General features: G+C 35.2%; 1 protein-coding gene across 1 annotated transcript in view; it reads right to left on the bottom strand.

The window, feature by feature from the left end:
* LOC150100505 (eukaryotic initiation factor 4A-I-like) overlaps positions 1-15,815 on the bottom strand; it is a 177,895-nt gene that overhangs the window by 97,423 nt on the left and 64,657 nt on the right. Inside the window, exon 4 of the mRNA XM_090403231.1 lies at positions 7,314-7,453. Coding sequence (XP_090259357.1) covers positions 7,314-7,453 — 140 coding nt within the window. The remainder of the gene's footprint in view (positions 1-7,313; positions 7,454-15,815) is intronic.

Genomic DNA, 15,815 nt, shown 5'->3' with positions numbered 1-15,815 from the left:
TTTAAATAGGCAGCCAGTATGGGCAAAAGTTAATGGGTGTCAGTTTAATGTTGAGAAATATAAAGTTATGCATTTTGGGATAAAGAGATTACAAGCCATGTATCACACTGATGACACTGTACTCCAGGAAATAGACGAAGCTAGAGATTTAGGGATGGTGATAGACAGGGTTAAAGTTTAGAGGACATATTGCTAAGGTTGCTAAAGTATCCCATAACATTACTTGGCTATTGAAGAACACATGAACACATTTAAGTAGAGATAAAGAAGTTGTCATTCCTCTTTATAAGGCCTTGATACACCCACATCTGGATTACTGTGCTCAATTCTGGTCCCCCCTGGGTTTCTTGAGGATGACGAAATGGTGGAAAGGATTCAGAGGTGAGTGGCCTGTGGAATGTTCCCTACGAAGATAGATTGAAGGTGTGTGGATTGCAGAAGTTGGTCGATATGATAGAAATATATTTTATACGATAGATGGAGGGGAGTTTTTTCAGCACTTGGCTAGAGAGACCAGAACAATCGGTCATCCCCAAAAGTTGAATAACGGCGTGACTAGCAGAGGTGTGAGGATTAGATTTTATGATTGGAGAGTTGTGAATGAGTAGAATGGGTTGCCAGAGTCAGCTGTGAGTGCTTTATCTGTTAATGGGTTCAAGGAGAGGTATGAGAGATTGTGTGGATAGATTGGGTCTCCCACGATGAGTCTTCAGACTCCATGGAGATGCCTGTATGATAATAATAATTTGTGATTATGGGCTCAATAGGTTGAAACATCTTTTTTGTGTGTGTGTTTAAGCATCAAAAATATATTAGTAATTCAAAGTTATCTGTAGTACGCCCACCGTTTGTAGATCACTGCTTGACGTTTTGCCAAGAATAGTCGATTCATGCTGAAGGGGAGAAAGAAATCAAGGATGTACGAATTGGTTGCCAGCGTGTGAAATCACGTGCTTTCTTGTCTGTCGCTGTACTAGTAGTAGCTTGATTTTTGTTGTCACTTTTTTTGCATTATTTTTTATTATTAATTTGTATGATGAATCCAGTACAATCAACAAGTTCTGTTGTTAAACGTTTCAGTAGCTCTTGCAAAAGAATATTGAATAATGTGCTGACATTCTGCGAAAAAGAATCTAATTTTCCTTGGAAAAGAGACACTTTAAGGAAAATATTTCATGAAATCGGATTTTGTTTGAAAAAGTCCCAGAATAAAAGGAAACTTATCATGGAGTGAAGTGACATTGTTTTATCTAGAATGCAGTATTTGAGAGCAGTACGACGTTTCAGGGAGGAGACAAGATCGATTGTGTATCTAGATGAAACTTGGATTGATAGTAATTTAACTTGTGGAAAATGTTGGCAGTCTAATGAAGAATGTGGAGTGCTACAAACCAGAAATGCCTCGCGGTGCATAATAATTTTGTGTGCAGGTGAAGAAATGGGTTTTTTACCAAATTCAAACTTACTATACAAAGTCAATTCAACTACTGGAGATTACCATCATCATCATCATCATCATCATCAAATTCCTGCCATGTACCCTCAAGGGGTGTACAGGATATGACAGTACTACATGAAAAAATTACATCATTACTAACTTCCTATCTACAATTTTCCTCCAAATCAGTCTGTTACTTGTCAAGACTCCAACATTATCAGATCTTGTATTTCTATCGTCTAAGGCACTTTGTACCGTATCAATCCACCTATATCTTGGTCTTCCTCTGGGTCGATTTCTTGCCAACCTGGCAGAGAACACTTGTTTTGCTAATCTTTCCTCTCCCATTCTATTTAAGTGACCATACCATCTGAGATTAGCTCTGCTAACGCATTCCTGGATGCTGACAATGTCAAGTTCTTTCCTAATATCCTCATTTTTAATATGATATTGCCATTGATGCCATCTGTTCACGCCTCTAATCTTTCTCCGGACTCTCATATCTGCGGTCTCTAGTCTTTGGTCAAGTGTTTTACTTCTGACCCAGCTCTCAGATCCATAAGTTAAAATTGGTTTGAACACAGTCTTGTATACAGCTAATTTAGTGTTCCGACTAATTTCTTTCTTATTCCATATGAATTTATTCAATTGACTTCCCACGATACCAGCTTTGCTGATTCTGTTGTCTATTTCTATATTTAGTTTACCATCTTCAGTAAAAATTGTGCCTAAGTAGCTGAAATGTTTTACTTGTTCCACAGGTTCTCCATTCACAACACATTGACATTTTCAATGATTCTGCCTATTTTCATTGTCTTTGTCTTTTTATTGCTGACCTTCATACCATATCTATTACAACAACTATTCAATTTAGTCAGAGAATCTTGCAGACTTGTAGCGGATTTATTTAGAAGTATAACATCATCCGCATAAAGCAAAGAGCTGACATTAACATCTCCAATTTTGATATCAGGTTTAATACCACATTCCTTCATAATGTGATCCATATAGATAATGAATAACAGAGGGGATAATGTACATCCTTGTCTCACACCAGATTTAACATTAAACCATCTTCCTGTACTTCCTTCAATTCTAACTGCTGACTCACAACTCAAATAAAGACTAAGTATTATATAACTGCAGCGTATTGAATAGCTTCTCTCTTGGCACCTTGTCATATGCCTTTTCCAAATCGACAAAACTTAAATACAGATCTTTGTTATATTCCCATGCTTTCTCGACTATTTGTCGTAAAGTGAAGATCTGATCCTGACAGCCTCTATTTGGCCTGAATCCAGCTTGTTCTTCACCAAGCTTTTCTTCCACAATTCTTCTCAACCGTTTCTCAAGTATACTTGCATAGATCTTGCCAGGAACACTCAGTAGGGAAATACCTCTGTAATTCTCACATTCAGTTTTATTTCCCTTTTTATATATGGGTACTATGAGAGCTCTACTCCAATCATCGGGAATTCGTCCCTCTGTCCAGGCTTTCTGAAACTATGCAGTGCAACCACTGTAAGACTCTTATACCACCATACTTCAGCATTTCTGGTCGAATATCATCTACTCCTGCTGCCTTTCCACATTTCAAGCCTTTGATGGCTTTTTCTACTTCAAGTATGGATATGTATTCCTGACTGCATGCCTGGTCAGTGTTTTTTATTACTGTGCTGTCATCACTGCTTGTTTCATTTAGCAGTTTTTCAAAGTAATTACTCCATACTTCAAGGATATCTTTTTCTCCTGTTTTCATTTCACCTTTATCATCTCTAATTCCTTTTACAGCACTCTTTCCTCCATTCCTAAGCTTCTTCAACAAACTCCAGAATATTTTGCCACCTTCTTGATCTTCATTTTCTATATTCTTGCCAAAGTCCTCCCATGACTTTTGTTTAGCTAGTTTTACACACTGTTTAGCTTTCTTACATTTGTCTCTGTATTCTGTAAGAGTAAAAGCTGACTTATTTGCCAGGAACTTTTGATATGCTTTCTTCTTTTCCTTCACTGCCTCTTTAACTTCCTGTGTCCACCAGGGAGTTCTGATTTTTTTATCATTGCACACAACCTCACCACATGCCTCTCTGGCAGAATCAATCAATGTTTCCTTCAGAGTTTGCCACTGAATCTCCAAGGTTTGATTCCTGTTCTCAAACTCTTTCATTTTCTTTTCAATAAGATTTCTGTATTTTAGTCTTCAGTTCACATCTGAGAGCTGTTCAACTTTTATTCGCTTTAAAACTTTCTTACATGTTATTCTTTTCAATATCAAATTCAATTTTATCCTGCTCAAGACTAAATAGTGATCACTTCCAATTTCAAATCCTCTGTACACTCTGGTGTCCTGCACCAGGGAGAAAACATCACTATCAACAATAACATAGTCAATGAGACTTTTCTTATTCCTAGCCTCTTCTCTCCATGTGAATTTGTGCACATTTTTATGTTGGAACATGGTGTTAGTAATAACCAGTCCATGTCCTGAGCAGAAATCCAACAGATATTTGCCATTATGATTAGCTTTGCTCTTTTCTCCAAATTTTCCCAAAATATTTTTGTATGTCTCACAATCATTTCCTACTCTACTATTTAGATCCCCAACAAGGACCAACTTTTCCTTTTTCATTGTGTCAGTTGCTTTTTCTAAAGCCTCAAAAAATTCCTCCACTTCTACCTTAGTAGAACCTTCTGTGGGACCATAGGCACAAATAAGTCTCATTGTCCAGTTCCCCATTCTCATATTTTCCCACATTACTCTACTTGAGACCGCCTGCCATTCCAGAAGATCAGCCTCGTATTTTGTGTTGAATACTATGGCTACTCCTTCTTTTCCTTGATTGTCATTGCCTGAATATAACATTTTGTATTTATTGCTCAGAAAGATCTCACCAGTTTTGGTCTTTTTTGTTTCAGTCACCCCTATTATGTCGATCTGGTACTTATCTAACTCCTCAGCTAGCTCCATTTCTTTGCCATTCAGGCTTCTTACATTGATAGTACCGATCTTTAACTCTGGTGATGTTGAGTTGGGGTTTGTTTTCAGATTTGTTTCAGTAGCTGACTTTTCGCTGTTCGCCCTGGTTCCCTGGCGAAAACAACGGGGGCCTTGTTTAACCGGGCGACGGCCCAGCCGGCATGAAATTTTGTCATGTTGTACCATCATTTTTTATTTTGGTTTAACCAATAAGAATACAATTTGGTCGGCTAAATCCCAAATTGCCAGCCCATCCTCGTTTGTTCAGTATCAAAGTAGATACCCAACAGGGTGCACCACGAGAAGGTGAGGATTGGACATTAGGTCAGAAGCCCTGGTCGGTTCTCCGCATTCCTTTAAAGGCTATGTGGAGGTCTCCTCTCAGTTATACAGCTTTGACCCTTAAGCAGATTACCTGAGATTACCATTGGTAAATTACTGGAGATTACCATTGGTAAATAAATTCTACGATCTTCGAAAAGTGGGCAGAAGAAAAACTGATACCAAACCTTCCTAAAAATGCTGTTATTATAATTGGTAAAGCTTCATATCACTCTATTCGATTAAACAAAGTTCCAAATTGGTCTAATAAGAAGCAAGTTCTTATGGATTCGCTCTCTGCAAATAACATTTCTCATTCCCCAGATATGCAAAAAATTGAATTGCTGAATTTGGTCAAAAGAAACTCGCCCACAACTAAACTATTTAAATTCGACACGATGCTCAAAGAGCATGGATTTCTAGCTTTGAGGCTACCACCATATCATTGTGATATTAATGCTATTGGGTATGTTTGGGCAGAAGTGAAAAGTTTCATTCGCCATCACAGCGTAACTGAGGATATTGACATGTCGAAACTTTTTAAGCTTTCAGAACAGGCGATTGAAAGTATTACACTTCAAAACTGGGGAAAATATTGCTCTCATGTCAACTCATTGGAAAATATGTATTGGGACAGAGATGGAATTATCGAAGAATTATGAGAACCTTTGGTGATCAATTTAAGTGAAAGTGATAGCGATTTGGACACCAATTCAGATGACTATGAAGATTAAAAGGATTTGATAACGGTATTTTATTCCAACCTTTTTTTTGCATGGATTTCTTAAAAGAGTCCCAACAAGTCATAAATAATTAATCGGTTTAGGACATTAAAGTGTCTCAGTTCTCTCAACTGTAAATTTAGAATATCTAAGTTCATTTGAAAAAAAATTTCTGTTTTTCTGTATAATTATTTTTATTTTATAGAAAACTTTCTTAAAAATAAATTTCGTTAAATTTTTGTTTTACGCTATACCTTTCTTTAATTTTGTTAATACTCTACGTACATTTTTCCAACTGTTATACAAGTAAAATAGTTACACTTTAGAAACTACAATGTTTGTAAAAGAAGCTAAATTTTCCGACCTGTAATAATAAACAAACTCATCCCAGAAGACAGACTGATTACCCTATTATCGGAATGGATTTTCCTTTTTGGGACATGTGCAGAAGTGTCGAAGGGTCTCTAATCTGTGGGCGATCTATAGTAAAGAATTGTTGATACTGTGGGAGATGATTTTCCATGGTCATTCATGTAGTAATAGAAGGATAAGAATGATGTCATGTAGTCCATCTTATATTTAGCTGATGTAATGTATCACCATATGAAAGATGTGAGGGCAAAAATTGTAGTCAATTGCTCCAGGCAAGGGACCACACTACAACTTCCATTTGAAGAGAAGTAGCTGTTTAATATTTAGCTCTTTCAAAATTGGGTACATTTGTATTCACTGATAAACTTCTTTTAGCTATTGTTGTAATATAAGCTAGGTACAATGCAAAAGTTCTGGCTTCATGCCACTTGTTATATGCTGACTTTTTTTTTTTTTTTTTTTTTTTTAATTTCTTCGACTGCCTTGGTGCCATCAGTGGCGGCACTCCAGTACTTTTTTTTTTTGTGCAGATTTTTTAAAAATTAATATATGGATTTTCTTCAGCAATAATAGATAAATTTTAAAATATTTATATTGAAAAAATATTTAAAATCGTTACTCTTATTATGCACTTTTCTTAAGTACTAATACTGCCAATTAGTACTTGGAGAGCAGTCAGAGTCAAAAATAAGAGAGAATAAGACTTTCAATCCAATTACAAATTATTGTTTTTTTCGGAGTGAATGTTTCAATCAGAACAGAAACAGTATTCACACCAGAAAACAGGTTATAGTGGTTGCATTTGGCACCACCATAATATGAAAAGACATGAGACTTAAATTTGCTTCTATAGTATAAATGAAACTTGGATAAGATTTCATCTACATTGCCAGGAGAAGTCGATAAGGAAAGTGAACTACATTGGTAGGTTAATGATGATTATTATTCTGGTGGGTAGATGGCCAATTTGTGTTAGATCATTGTTAGCAATTTTTGCATCTGTTCCAGCTGAATCACTGGACCTGAAAAAGGAAAGCTCATTTGAGATGTGGATAAAATTCCCAAAGATGACATGTCTGTGTTTGGTAATGGAATGAAGTGCATAATGTTTAGTATGGACAGGTGAGTCAGACAGTTGTTGGAATCTATGACTAAGGTTTCGTTAGGAAGAAAACAATTCAGGTCTGGATATTTTAAGTGGTGGTGCATGTCATTTATGTCAGTATTAACACCAAGAATAATGATTAAGTGGATATGGAAATAATTTGCTTAGCTTAACATTAACAAAATCTGGTAAATTTTATGACAATAACTGGAATATTTTTATCAACTTATTACTATATGTTTATTATTACTATATTATTATTTTTATTACTATATGTGGAATATTTAATACAATGCTCTTCACTAAAAACCACTGCGATTTATCTGATCTCTGGCATAAATAAATCACTTAACTTTATTTTATGACAAGATTACTTACTTGTTGAGCTAACTCTCGTGTTGGTGCAAGAATCAATGCTTGACATTCTTTAAGATCTGTAGTAATCTGCTGTAAAATGGATATTGAAAACGTGGCTGTTTTTCCAGTGCCAGACTGTGCTTGGGCTATGACATCACGTCCTGAAATATGTGAGTTTATAACTTGTATTTATTATTATGAAAATCAAATTAACAAATCTTAAAAATACAATAAAATGATTTAGAACAAACTATGAAAAATCTACTGTTTTTTTCAATTAAATTATTCTATTACAATATATCATATTAAAATATCTCTACACAGTAAGGTATTGATCTGCTACTACAAATGATAAAATTCTCATTATATCATATCCTTATCTGTATATATGTTACTGGCAAAGTGTGAAAAGCAGGCATTCATTCTATAGAATGCATAAGCATTTTTTGGCAAAGTATGAAATGTCTGTTTTTTTTTTTTAATATTTTACATACTTTCCATAGGCATTGTATAGAATAACTAGGCATTATATAGAATGACAAATACTATTTCCGCTATACTTTCATTTTGAAGTTTTTAATTTTGCTGCCATGGGGAGGTTAGGTTAGGTGCTGACAGTTGTCATGAGTGTGACAGACGATGATTTTTATCGACTTGGAACTGCTGAAGGAATTTTAAACCAACTCTATGTCAGATCACAATTCACTTTATGTCTCAAGGACTTACTGAGAGTTGGAGACGTTCTGGAATAGCATTTTGAATTGCACTTAACAGCCTTTTTCATACAAAAGTACTTCAAATTTCGGCACTTGGTCTTGCAAGTACACCTCATGAACCCTTGGCCACTACCCATGGACTGAGCGGAAGTGGCTGACCAGAGAGCTATTTCGAGGTCAGGAACATCTCCAACTGTCAGTAAGTCTTTGGGACAAAGTGAATTGTGATCTGGCATAGAGTTGGTTTAAAATTCTTTCAGCAGTTCCAAGTCTGTAAAAACCGTCTGTCACACTCATAACAACCGCCAGCACCTAACCTAATCTAATCTCCCCATGGCAGCAAAATTTAAAACTTCAAAATGAAAATATTGCCGAAATAGTATGCAAAATATTAAAAAACAACAAAACAGACATTTCATACTTTGGATCTGAGTTGGTTTAAAATTCCTTCAGCAGTTCCAAGTCAGTAAAAACCATCATCTGTCACACTCATTCCAAGTTGGTAAAAACCATCGTCTGTCACACTCATAACAACCACCAGCACCTAACCTAACCTAACCTCCCCATGGAAGCAAAATTTAAACATTCAAAATAAAAATATAGCTGAAATAGTATTTGTCATTCTATATAATGTCTAGGTATTCTATAGAATGCCCAGGGAAAGTATATAAAATATTAAAAAAAAAAACGGACATTTCATACTGTGCCAAAAAACGCCTGGGCATTCCCATAGAATGCCTGCTTTTCACAATTTGCCAGTAACATATACATTAAAACCTTGATATTGTAAATGTCATGGAAATTAGATCCTACAATATTCTAAGTATGTCCTTCTCCTGTGTGTGTATGCGTGCGTGCAGTAGAATTTAGTTAATTGGCACAGCCCCCTTTATTAATAACATCTAACCTCCATGGAGTCAAAGGACTCATCGCAGGAGGTCTATGACAATAACCTCAAGGCACAGTTCAAAAGATCATTGAACTGTGCCTTGAACCCATTCACAGTTTCCACACCACACTTTCAAGCAATGCATTCCACTCTCCATGCAAAGAATCTGCTCATACCCTCCTTATACAGCTTCCATGAATGGCCTCTAGTTCTACCCTTGTCTCCCCCTACTCTATGAAATATCTTCTCCACATTAATCTGGTAGCTATCCCTCATTAACTTGTCCCAATCATATTCCCTCTTCTTCTTCTCCCATTCACAAGGCTCTGTAAATTGCATTCCCTCAATCTCCCCTCACATCTGACATTCCACAGACCTTACACTAACTTAAACCTTCTCTGGAGCTTCTAGTCACTAGCCAAAAAAATTGTCTTACTAGACCAAATCAAAGGCCATTCCCCCCAATACCAGTCATCGTCATGTGGCAGAAATAACTGGAGTACCAAAATCTTGCAGAAATGGACATGGAAAACATGGAACATCCCAAAAACAGAAGTGTGAAGGAAGGATCCTGATATTGAGGATACCCTAAATCAGTGGTTTTCCATTATAACTGGATGTGGTATGTGTCAGTTGTCCAATGTTAAAAGAGGTCAGAAGGCTAGGTAAGAAGCTGGATCAAATAGAATTATATTACAGACTTGAAGGACAATGTGTCATTGTTTCTCTGCTGATAACGAGGGAAATTTAAATATGTACATATTTCGCTATTACAGTTAATTTTAATAAATTATTTGTTGCTCAGTGAAATGTTAGTTTGTCTTTTAAACCTTTTTAACTATTAACATGAAACTTTGCATAATTGGGGAAGTCACTTAATCATGCCAAAATGTTCTAGTCCCAATTAACAAGAATCAACTGTATATATTGTCTTCAATTAGATGTCAGTTACTTTAGCTGTGCACACTATAAATACTTCCATTATGCTGTTGGACAACTAAACAAAACAAGTCAAAACAAATACACACACACACACATTAAACAGACCAATAAGTGTACTTGGTACTAAGGGTGAATGGTTTGTGGTTTGAAAGCGAGAAAGAAAGAAACAGTCTGAAGGTTGAGAGAGTAGCAGATGTCTAGATTATATCAAAAGCAGAGCAAAGCAATGAACATTACTGATAATGGATGCAAATATGTGAGCATAAGAGAGTGGACAGGAATGGAGGAGCAAGCAAACAAAACATGAAACTTGCAAAGAAAGAAAAGAAGAATGATGAAGTAGTTCTAAAAAGAGATAGCATGCTTACACAGTCTCTCATAATACAAAACAAACTTTAGCATTCGAAGGAACACCTACTAAGGTGTTCTGTCGAATTCAGCAGAAAAATGACAGAGGGGAAAGAAATGAAGGTATGAAGAAGATAGCTGGTCAGAGTAAGAAGTATTGTGTATATGTATTGCAGTTAAAAAGGTGATAATGAACAAAGGCCTAGTAAACCTATGATCAGTGTTAACTCAAATAACCCATGTATAGTGAGCAAAATAAAAGACCTACCTAAGAGTAAAATAATGGAATGTGATGGAATATCAGGAACAGATATTTCATCACATTAATAGAAATAATACATAATATACATGATATGGGCATACTACCAGAAGACTAAATAAAATCTATTTGTATTCTGATGCTAAAGAGAATGATGCAACATATGTAAAGATTTTAGACCCTTTAGTATCATATCCCATGCTTCAAAAACACTAGGGAAAATAAAAAATACAATGTTTTCTAGAATTAAATGCTATATAAGTGAACAGCAGAAAGGATTCATGCCAGGAAAAAGTACAATTAATGCAATTTATGAATTAAACTTTGAAAAAATCAACAGAAATAAATAATAACATATATCTATGCTTTATAGACTTTCAAAAACACAATTGATACAAAAAAAAAACCTCAGAATAATAATAGAATTATATTGAAATCAGAAGAAACGGATTATAAAGGAAATTAATAATGAAACAATAGATATCAAAAGAGGAGAGACAAGGGTGTATAATATACCCTATACTTTTCAATATATATACAGTAAAATGATAATGAAAGAATACAAAGAAATTGTAACAGGGATAAAAATAAATGGCAAAATAATTAACAATATTAGATTTGCTGATATGATGTTCACAGCTAAGTCAAAAACAGTTACAAAATATGGCTGAAATACTAATCAAAAAGAGTTAGAATTATGGCTTGGAATTAAATACAGTTAAAACCAAGTATACAGTAATAAGCAAAAAAAAAAAAAAAACAGCAGCAACAAAACACAAATTTAAGAGTATTATTTAGGAGTAATGATTACAGAAGATGGAACAACAGCTACAGAAATAAAGTCAAGAATAGCTAAGGCAAAAGAAGTATTTTGGAATAATAAATTATTAATGACTAATGAAATAAATGAACATACTAAAATAAGAATAACAAAATCCTATGTATGGTCCACACTAAATGATGGATGTGTGATATATGGAACATATACAAAATCTGTAATCAGGAAATTGCGGGCCTTTGAGATGTGGTGCTATAGGAGGGTAGTGAAGATTTCTTGGAAGGAGGAAAAAAAAAAAAAAAACTAATGAAGAGGTAACGAAATTAACAGAAACCAAAAGAAGCGCTCCAAGACCTTATAAAAGAGAAAGTGTAAGATGGCAGGATATGTATTAAGAGGATCAGCAGGGGAAATGTCTCTGGAAATACTGGTGGGAAAATTAGAGGGAAGATCTCTTGGTAGAAGAGATCTTTCTTTACAACCAAAGAACTTCTTGGATTGATAATGTAAAGAAATGGATGGGTAACAAAAGCTATTAAAAGATCAAAAAGATGGCAGAGGAATGGACACTGGAATACAACGATTCCCAACTTCCAAATTGGAGAAGCTATAAAGAAGAAAAGGGTGATTAGACAGAACAAGATAGAAGGATGGTATTACTGATGATAATGAAGAATTGCAACCAGAAGAAATGATCAATAGCAGGACAAAAAAGCACATACAGCCTATCCTTGTCAAGTCAACTCCACCTTATCACAGTGCAGCTTGTTTCTACCAGAGGAACTATGGTGCCATCAGCAAGCATTCCATATGTCAAAGGATATCATCATAGTTGGAGGAAATGCCAACTGGACCATTACACAGTAAAAGGCTTTCACTGCCTAAGGAAACACTACTATTATGACTACTGCAGACCTGAAGAAGCCAAGCATAGCACTGGCTGCTTTAAACGTCACTAGAAATGGAACAGATATCTGACAGTGAGCATGCCAAGTGGTTGCATCTCTGTTGCACATCTGCTCTTGGGTTGCCATGTACATAACCTCTTTGAAATTTAATTTGTTTAGTTCATTTCTTCATTATTGGTTTTATTCATAATTTGGTTATTTAATAATCCTTATTTAACACAATCCCATTTATTTAGCATCTCTGTAACGTAGTTGGATAATTCTTTAAACAAAAGGGGTGCTCCATATTTGTATAATTTCAAATATAGAAGCAACAAGATTTCCAGAAATTAAAAGCATTAACTAGATTTTATTTAATTATTCAGCCCTTATTTGGCCAGGTTACCAAGGCATGATCACAAAATAAAAAATATTTATGATGTTTATGTTCTTTATGTCTGATGTTAAGCTTGTGGGTCCTTTTCTCTCTAGGAGATAAAGGATAAGCTTTAATTTATAATACAAATTTGTATATAGCGCTTGCAAAACAAACATTTCACACACATTGCCGAGGCAATGCCATGAATTTACACTAATATTGTTTTTTTATTTATTATTATTATTGTTCCAGGAAACTCCAAGGAGTCGACAAACTCATCGAGGGAGGCCCTAACATCATTCGCACAGTATCTATCATATCTTGCCTTGAACTCATTCACGGTCGTAGCACAGACAACAGACTCTGGAAGCTTATTCCACTCATTCACCACTCTCCAAGTAAAAAACCTAGCTCTAACACCCTTGTCAACCACACTCTTGCCCAGCTTCCATGCATGGCCCTTCCATGCATTGTTTGTAATAAAGATATTATCGTTGAATTTGTCTCTCACTTAATCTCTTAAGTTATTACAATAATAAAAGGGTGGTCTGAAAAAAGTTCTCAGCCTAACAATGAAAAAACGAATTTATAATTTCTAAATTAATTATTTTTATTTTTTAACATAATCTCTCTTAATATCCTCTTTATTTTTGAGTATTGTACAGATCGCTGATTTCGTCATGCCAAAATCTCTCGAAAGTGTACTCTTGTGTGCAAACTCAGAATGAAAGAGTATAAGAATTTTATGATAAGCTGATTAATTTGGTGCACACTTTTAGAATTCAAGAAAGTAATGTCAACTTTATTGAAAAAATTAATTTTTTTTAATTTTGCAATAGTCTTAAGCCTGATTTGGGAAGGGCTGTATACAAAGAAGGCATTACTAATATTACAGAAACTTTGGAGTCCTCCTAGGAGGAAAGCTTAATGGAGTGTTTGAATGCACCTCAGCCAAAGCAAGTGCATATAATAGGGTAGTTAAGCTCTGGATTTTCTCTTAATCTCTCTAAACAAAAGAAGCTTTTCCGCATCTTGCAGTACAGTTTCAGTCAATTTCTTGTTCTCTAGAAGGAACTTACAGTCTGAGGACTGAATTAACCAAATAGATGGATTTAAAGTTAAAATCTTTTTGCCATAGCATAGGAAAAGATTTTGAAGATGGTTACTGAATTAAAAGCTGATCTCCCATACAAGTTGTATAGCTCTGAGAGGTCAGGACCATCACACACTACAGGAAGTAAAAGATTTGCTGGAAAACAATCAGATGCTACAGTTGTAATGGTTTGGGGACACACTTCAAGAATGTGTCCTATGGAGCTATCTTTGTTACCCAAAAAAAATCAAAAATTACTTCCTCATAATTCTTTCCATCTCTCTTTAAATATAATATAAAAAGAAGCTATACAGTCATTCAAATCTAAGGTGAACAAGTACCTTCTTCCCAACCCATACACAGTACTAATGTACTATAGGTTGATCTACCAACCTCTCGTTTATGGGCTCAACATAAAAAAGCTAAGTAGAAGCCTTATTCTCCAAGTGTTATGTCCTAATCAGTCTCAAAGCTTTCTGACTTCGCGCCAGTGGATTTGAGCTGTGGTAAAAAAAAGTGTTTTTTAAACGGTGTATAGTGTGAATTCTTTTGTGATTTGTGCTACATTTTTTTCTCAGTAACACAAGTGTTCTTTAGTGGTTCTGCTATTGGAGTTTTGTTGTTATATATTGTGTTATTTTTGGGGGTACCAAGAAGGCAGAGTCACAGTCGGCAGCATTTGCAGTGGAAGAGAAGTTTTCACTATTTAGTATATTGAATATAGCGTTTATATACATAATTAGCATGAAAATGTTGTAGTTGTATTTGAAGCTGTTCTTTCGTTTGTTGCATTGTTGGGAGAGTGCGTGTTTGCTGCATCACGTGAACGCCAGTACATGATTACAGCTGAATTACTATCTGGGAGGTTGTAGCTTAAGTTGTTATTTAGATGAACAGGATTGAAGATGATTTCTCTAGATTCCACAATTTTTCTCTCTATTTCGTCACTGCAACGGAAGATGTTAGTAGATTTTTCACAGCAGACTTTGTGACTTTGGTTATCATCATTAGGATTAGCCAAGAAAAGGATATGACTTGATAATGCACTCGCTCGCTGTCTCTTGTAAGTAATATCTCTCATGTGTTCTTCCATACGCATTTCGACAGATTTGTCTGTCTGCCCGAAATAAGGAATATAGCAGTCACATAATATTTTATATACACCAGGGTATTTGAGTTGATGATGACAAAGTTTTGGGTGGCTAATTAAGGAACGGATCTTTGGAAGTGGAGTGAACAAGGTTCTGATATTGTATTTTCTTAGAACTTTTGCTAATTTGTGTGAAACAGTACTTATGTAAGGAATAGATATATTGCCTTTGAATCTATTTGTTTCTTCTGAGTGATGTCTAGGAGGATTAAGAAGGAATTTATCAATGATTTTCTTGGAATATCCATTAACTTCGAAAGAAGTTTTCAGATGGTTTATTTCTGTAAGCAGTTCATTTGGGTCATCAAGAAGAGAACGGGGTCTATGTCCCAAGTAGTGTGTTTATATTAAAACCTTTTTACTTAAATCTCGGTTCTAGTCATTTAATTCTTCATAAAAAAATATATATATATATATTTACCATTCGTTTAGTAGTTCCTTGGCAGGAATGATGGCGTGTCACCAAGTCCTTCGCCATTTAAGAACTCTATTATATGTAACATAATAAAGGAATTTGTGCCATGCATTGCTTTTGACATGTATATGCGTCTCAAGAGTTGGATATGGCAGGTGAGAGAAGGGGGGGGGTATATATGCGTGAAATGTAGGCAATGGGAAGAATTCAATGAATTAGATATTTCGGTAACAACCTAGTTTCGTCAGGGATGGGAATGAATGTCGGGGGACGAGTAGTGTGATAGGAGAGAATGATGAGCGAAATATGAATGAAAAAATAAGAGTCGAGAGAATGAAAGGCTTGAATGACTAAAGTTTTCGGAGATGATCTTGATTGGGAGAATGAATAGTGATGGTCCTGACTTCTCAGAGAAGTATGAATGAGATGAGAAGCACGAAAGATGAGATTAGGAGAAGAGAAGAGAAGAGATGAACACAAAATTCTTAATGGAATAACATCAGAAGATAAGAAGGTAAAAGTGACAAAATGCATGAATACTTTGAAAAAGGTTGGTGATTGTTTTTCAGAAGGAATATTGGGAGTATCTCAGATCAATACTGTAGAGCAGGGATCGGCAACCTTTTCAGACACACGGGTCACATTCAACTTTTATTTTTAATAATCA

Source organism: Typopeltis vanoorti, chromosome 13, assembly GCF_054136105.1.
Source record: "Typopeltis vanoorti isolate ZY-2024b chromosome 13, IOZ_Tvanoo_1.0, whole genome shotgun sequence".
NCBI lineage: Eukaryota > Metazoa > Arthropoda > Arachnida > Uropygi > Thelyphonidae > Typopeltis > Typopeltis vanoorti.
Note: the sequence above shows the minus strand (reverse complement) of the source record. Positions and strands in the feature narration are given on the sequence as shown.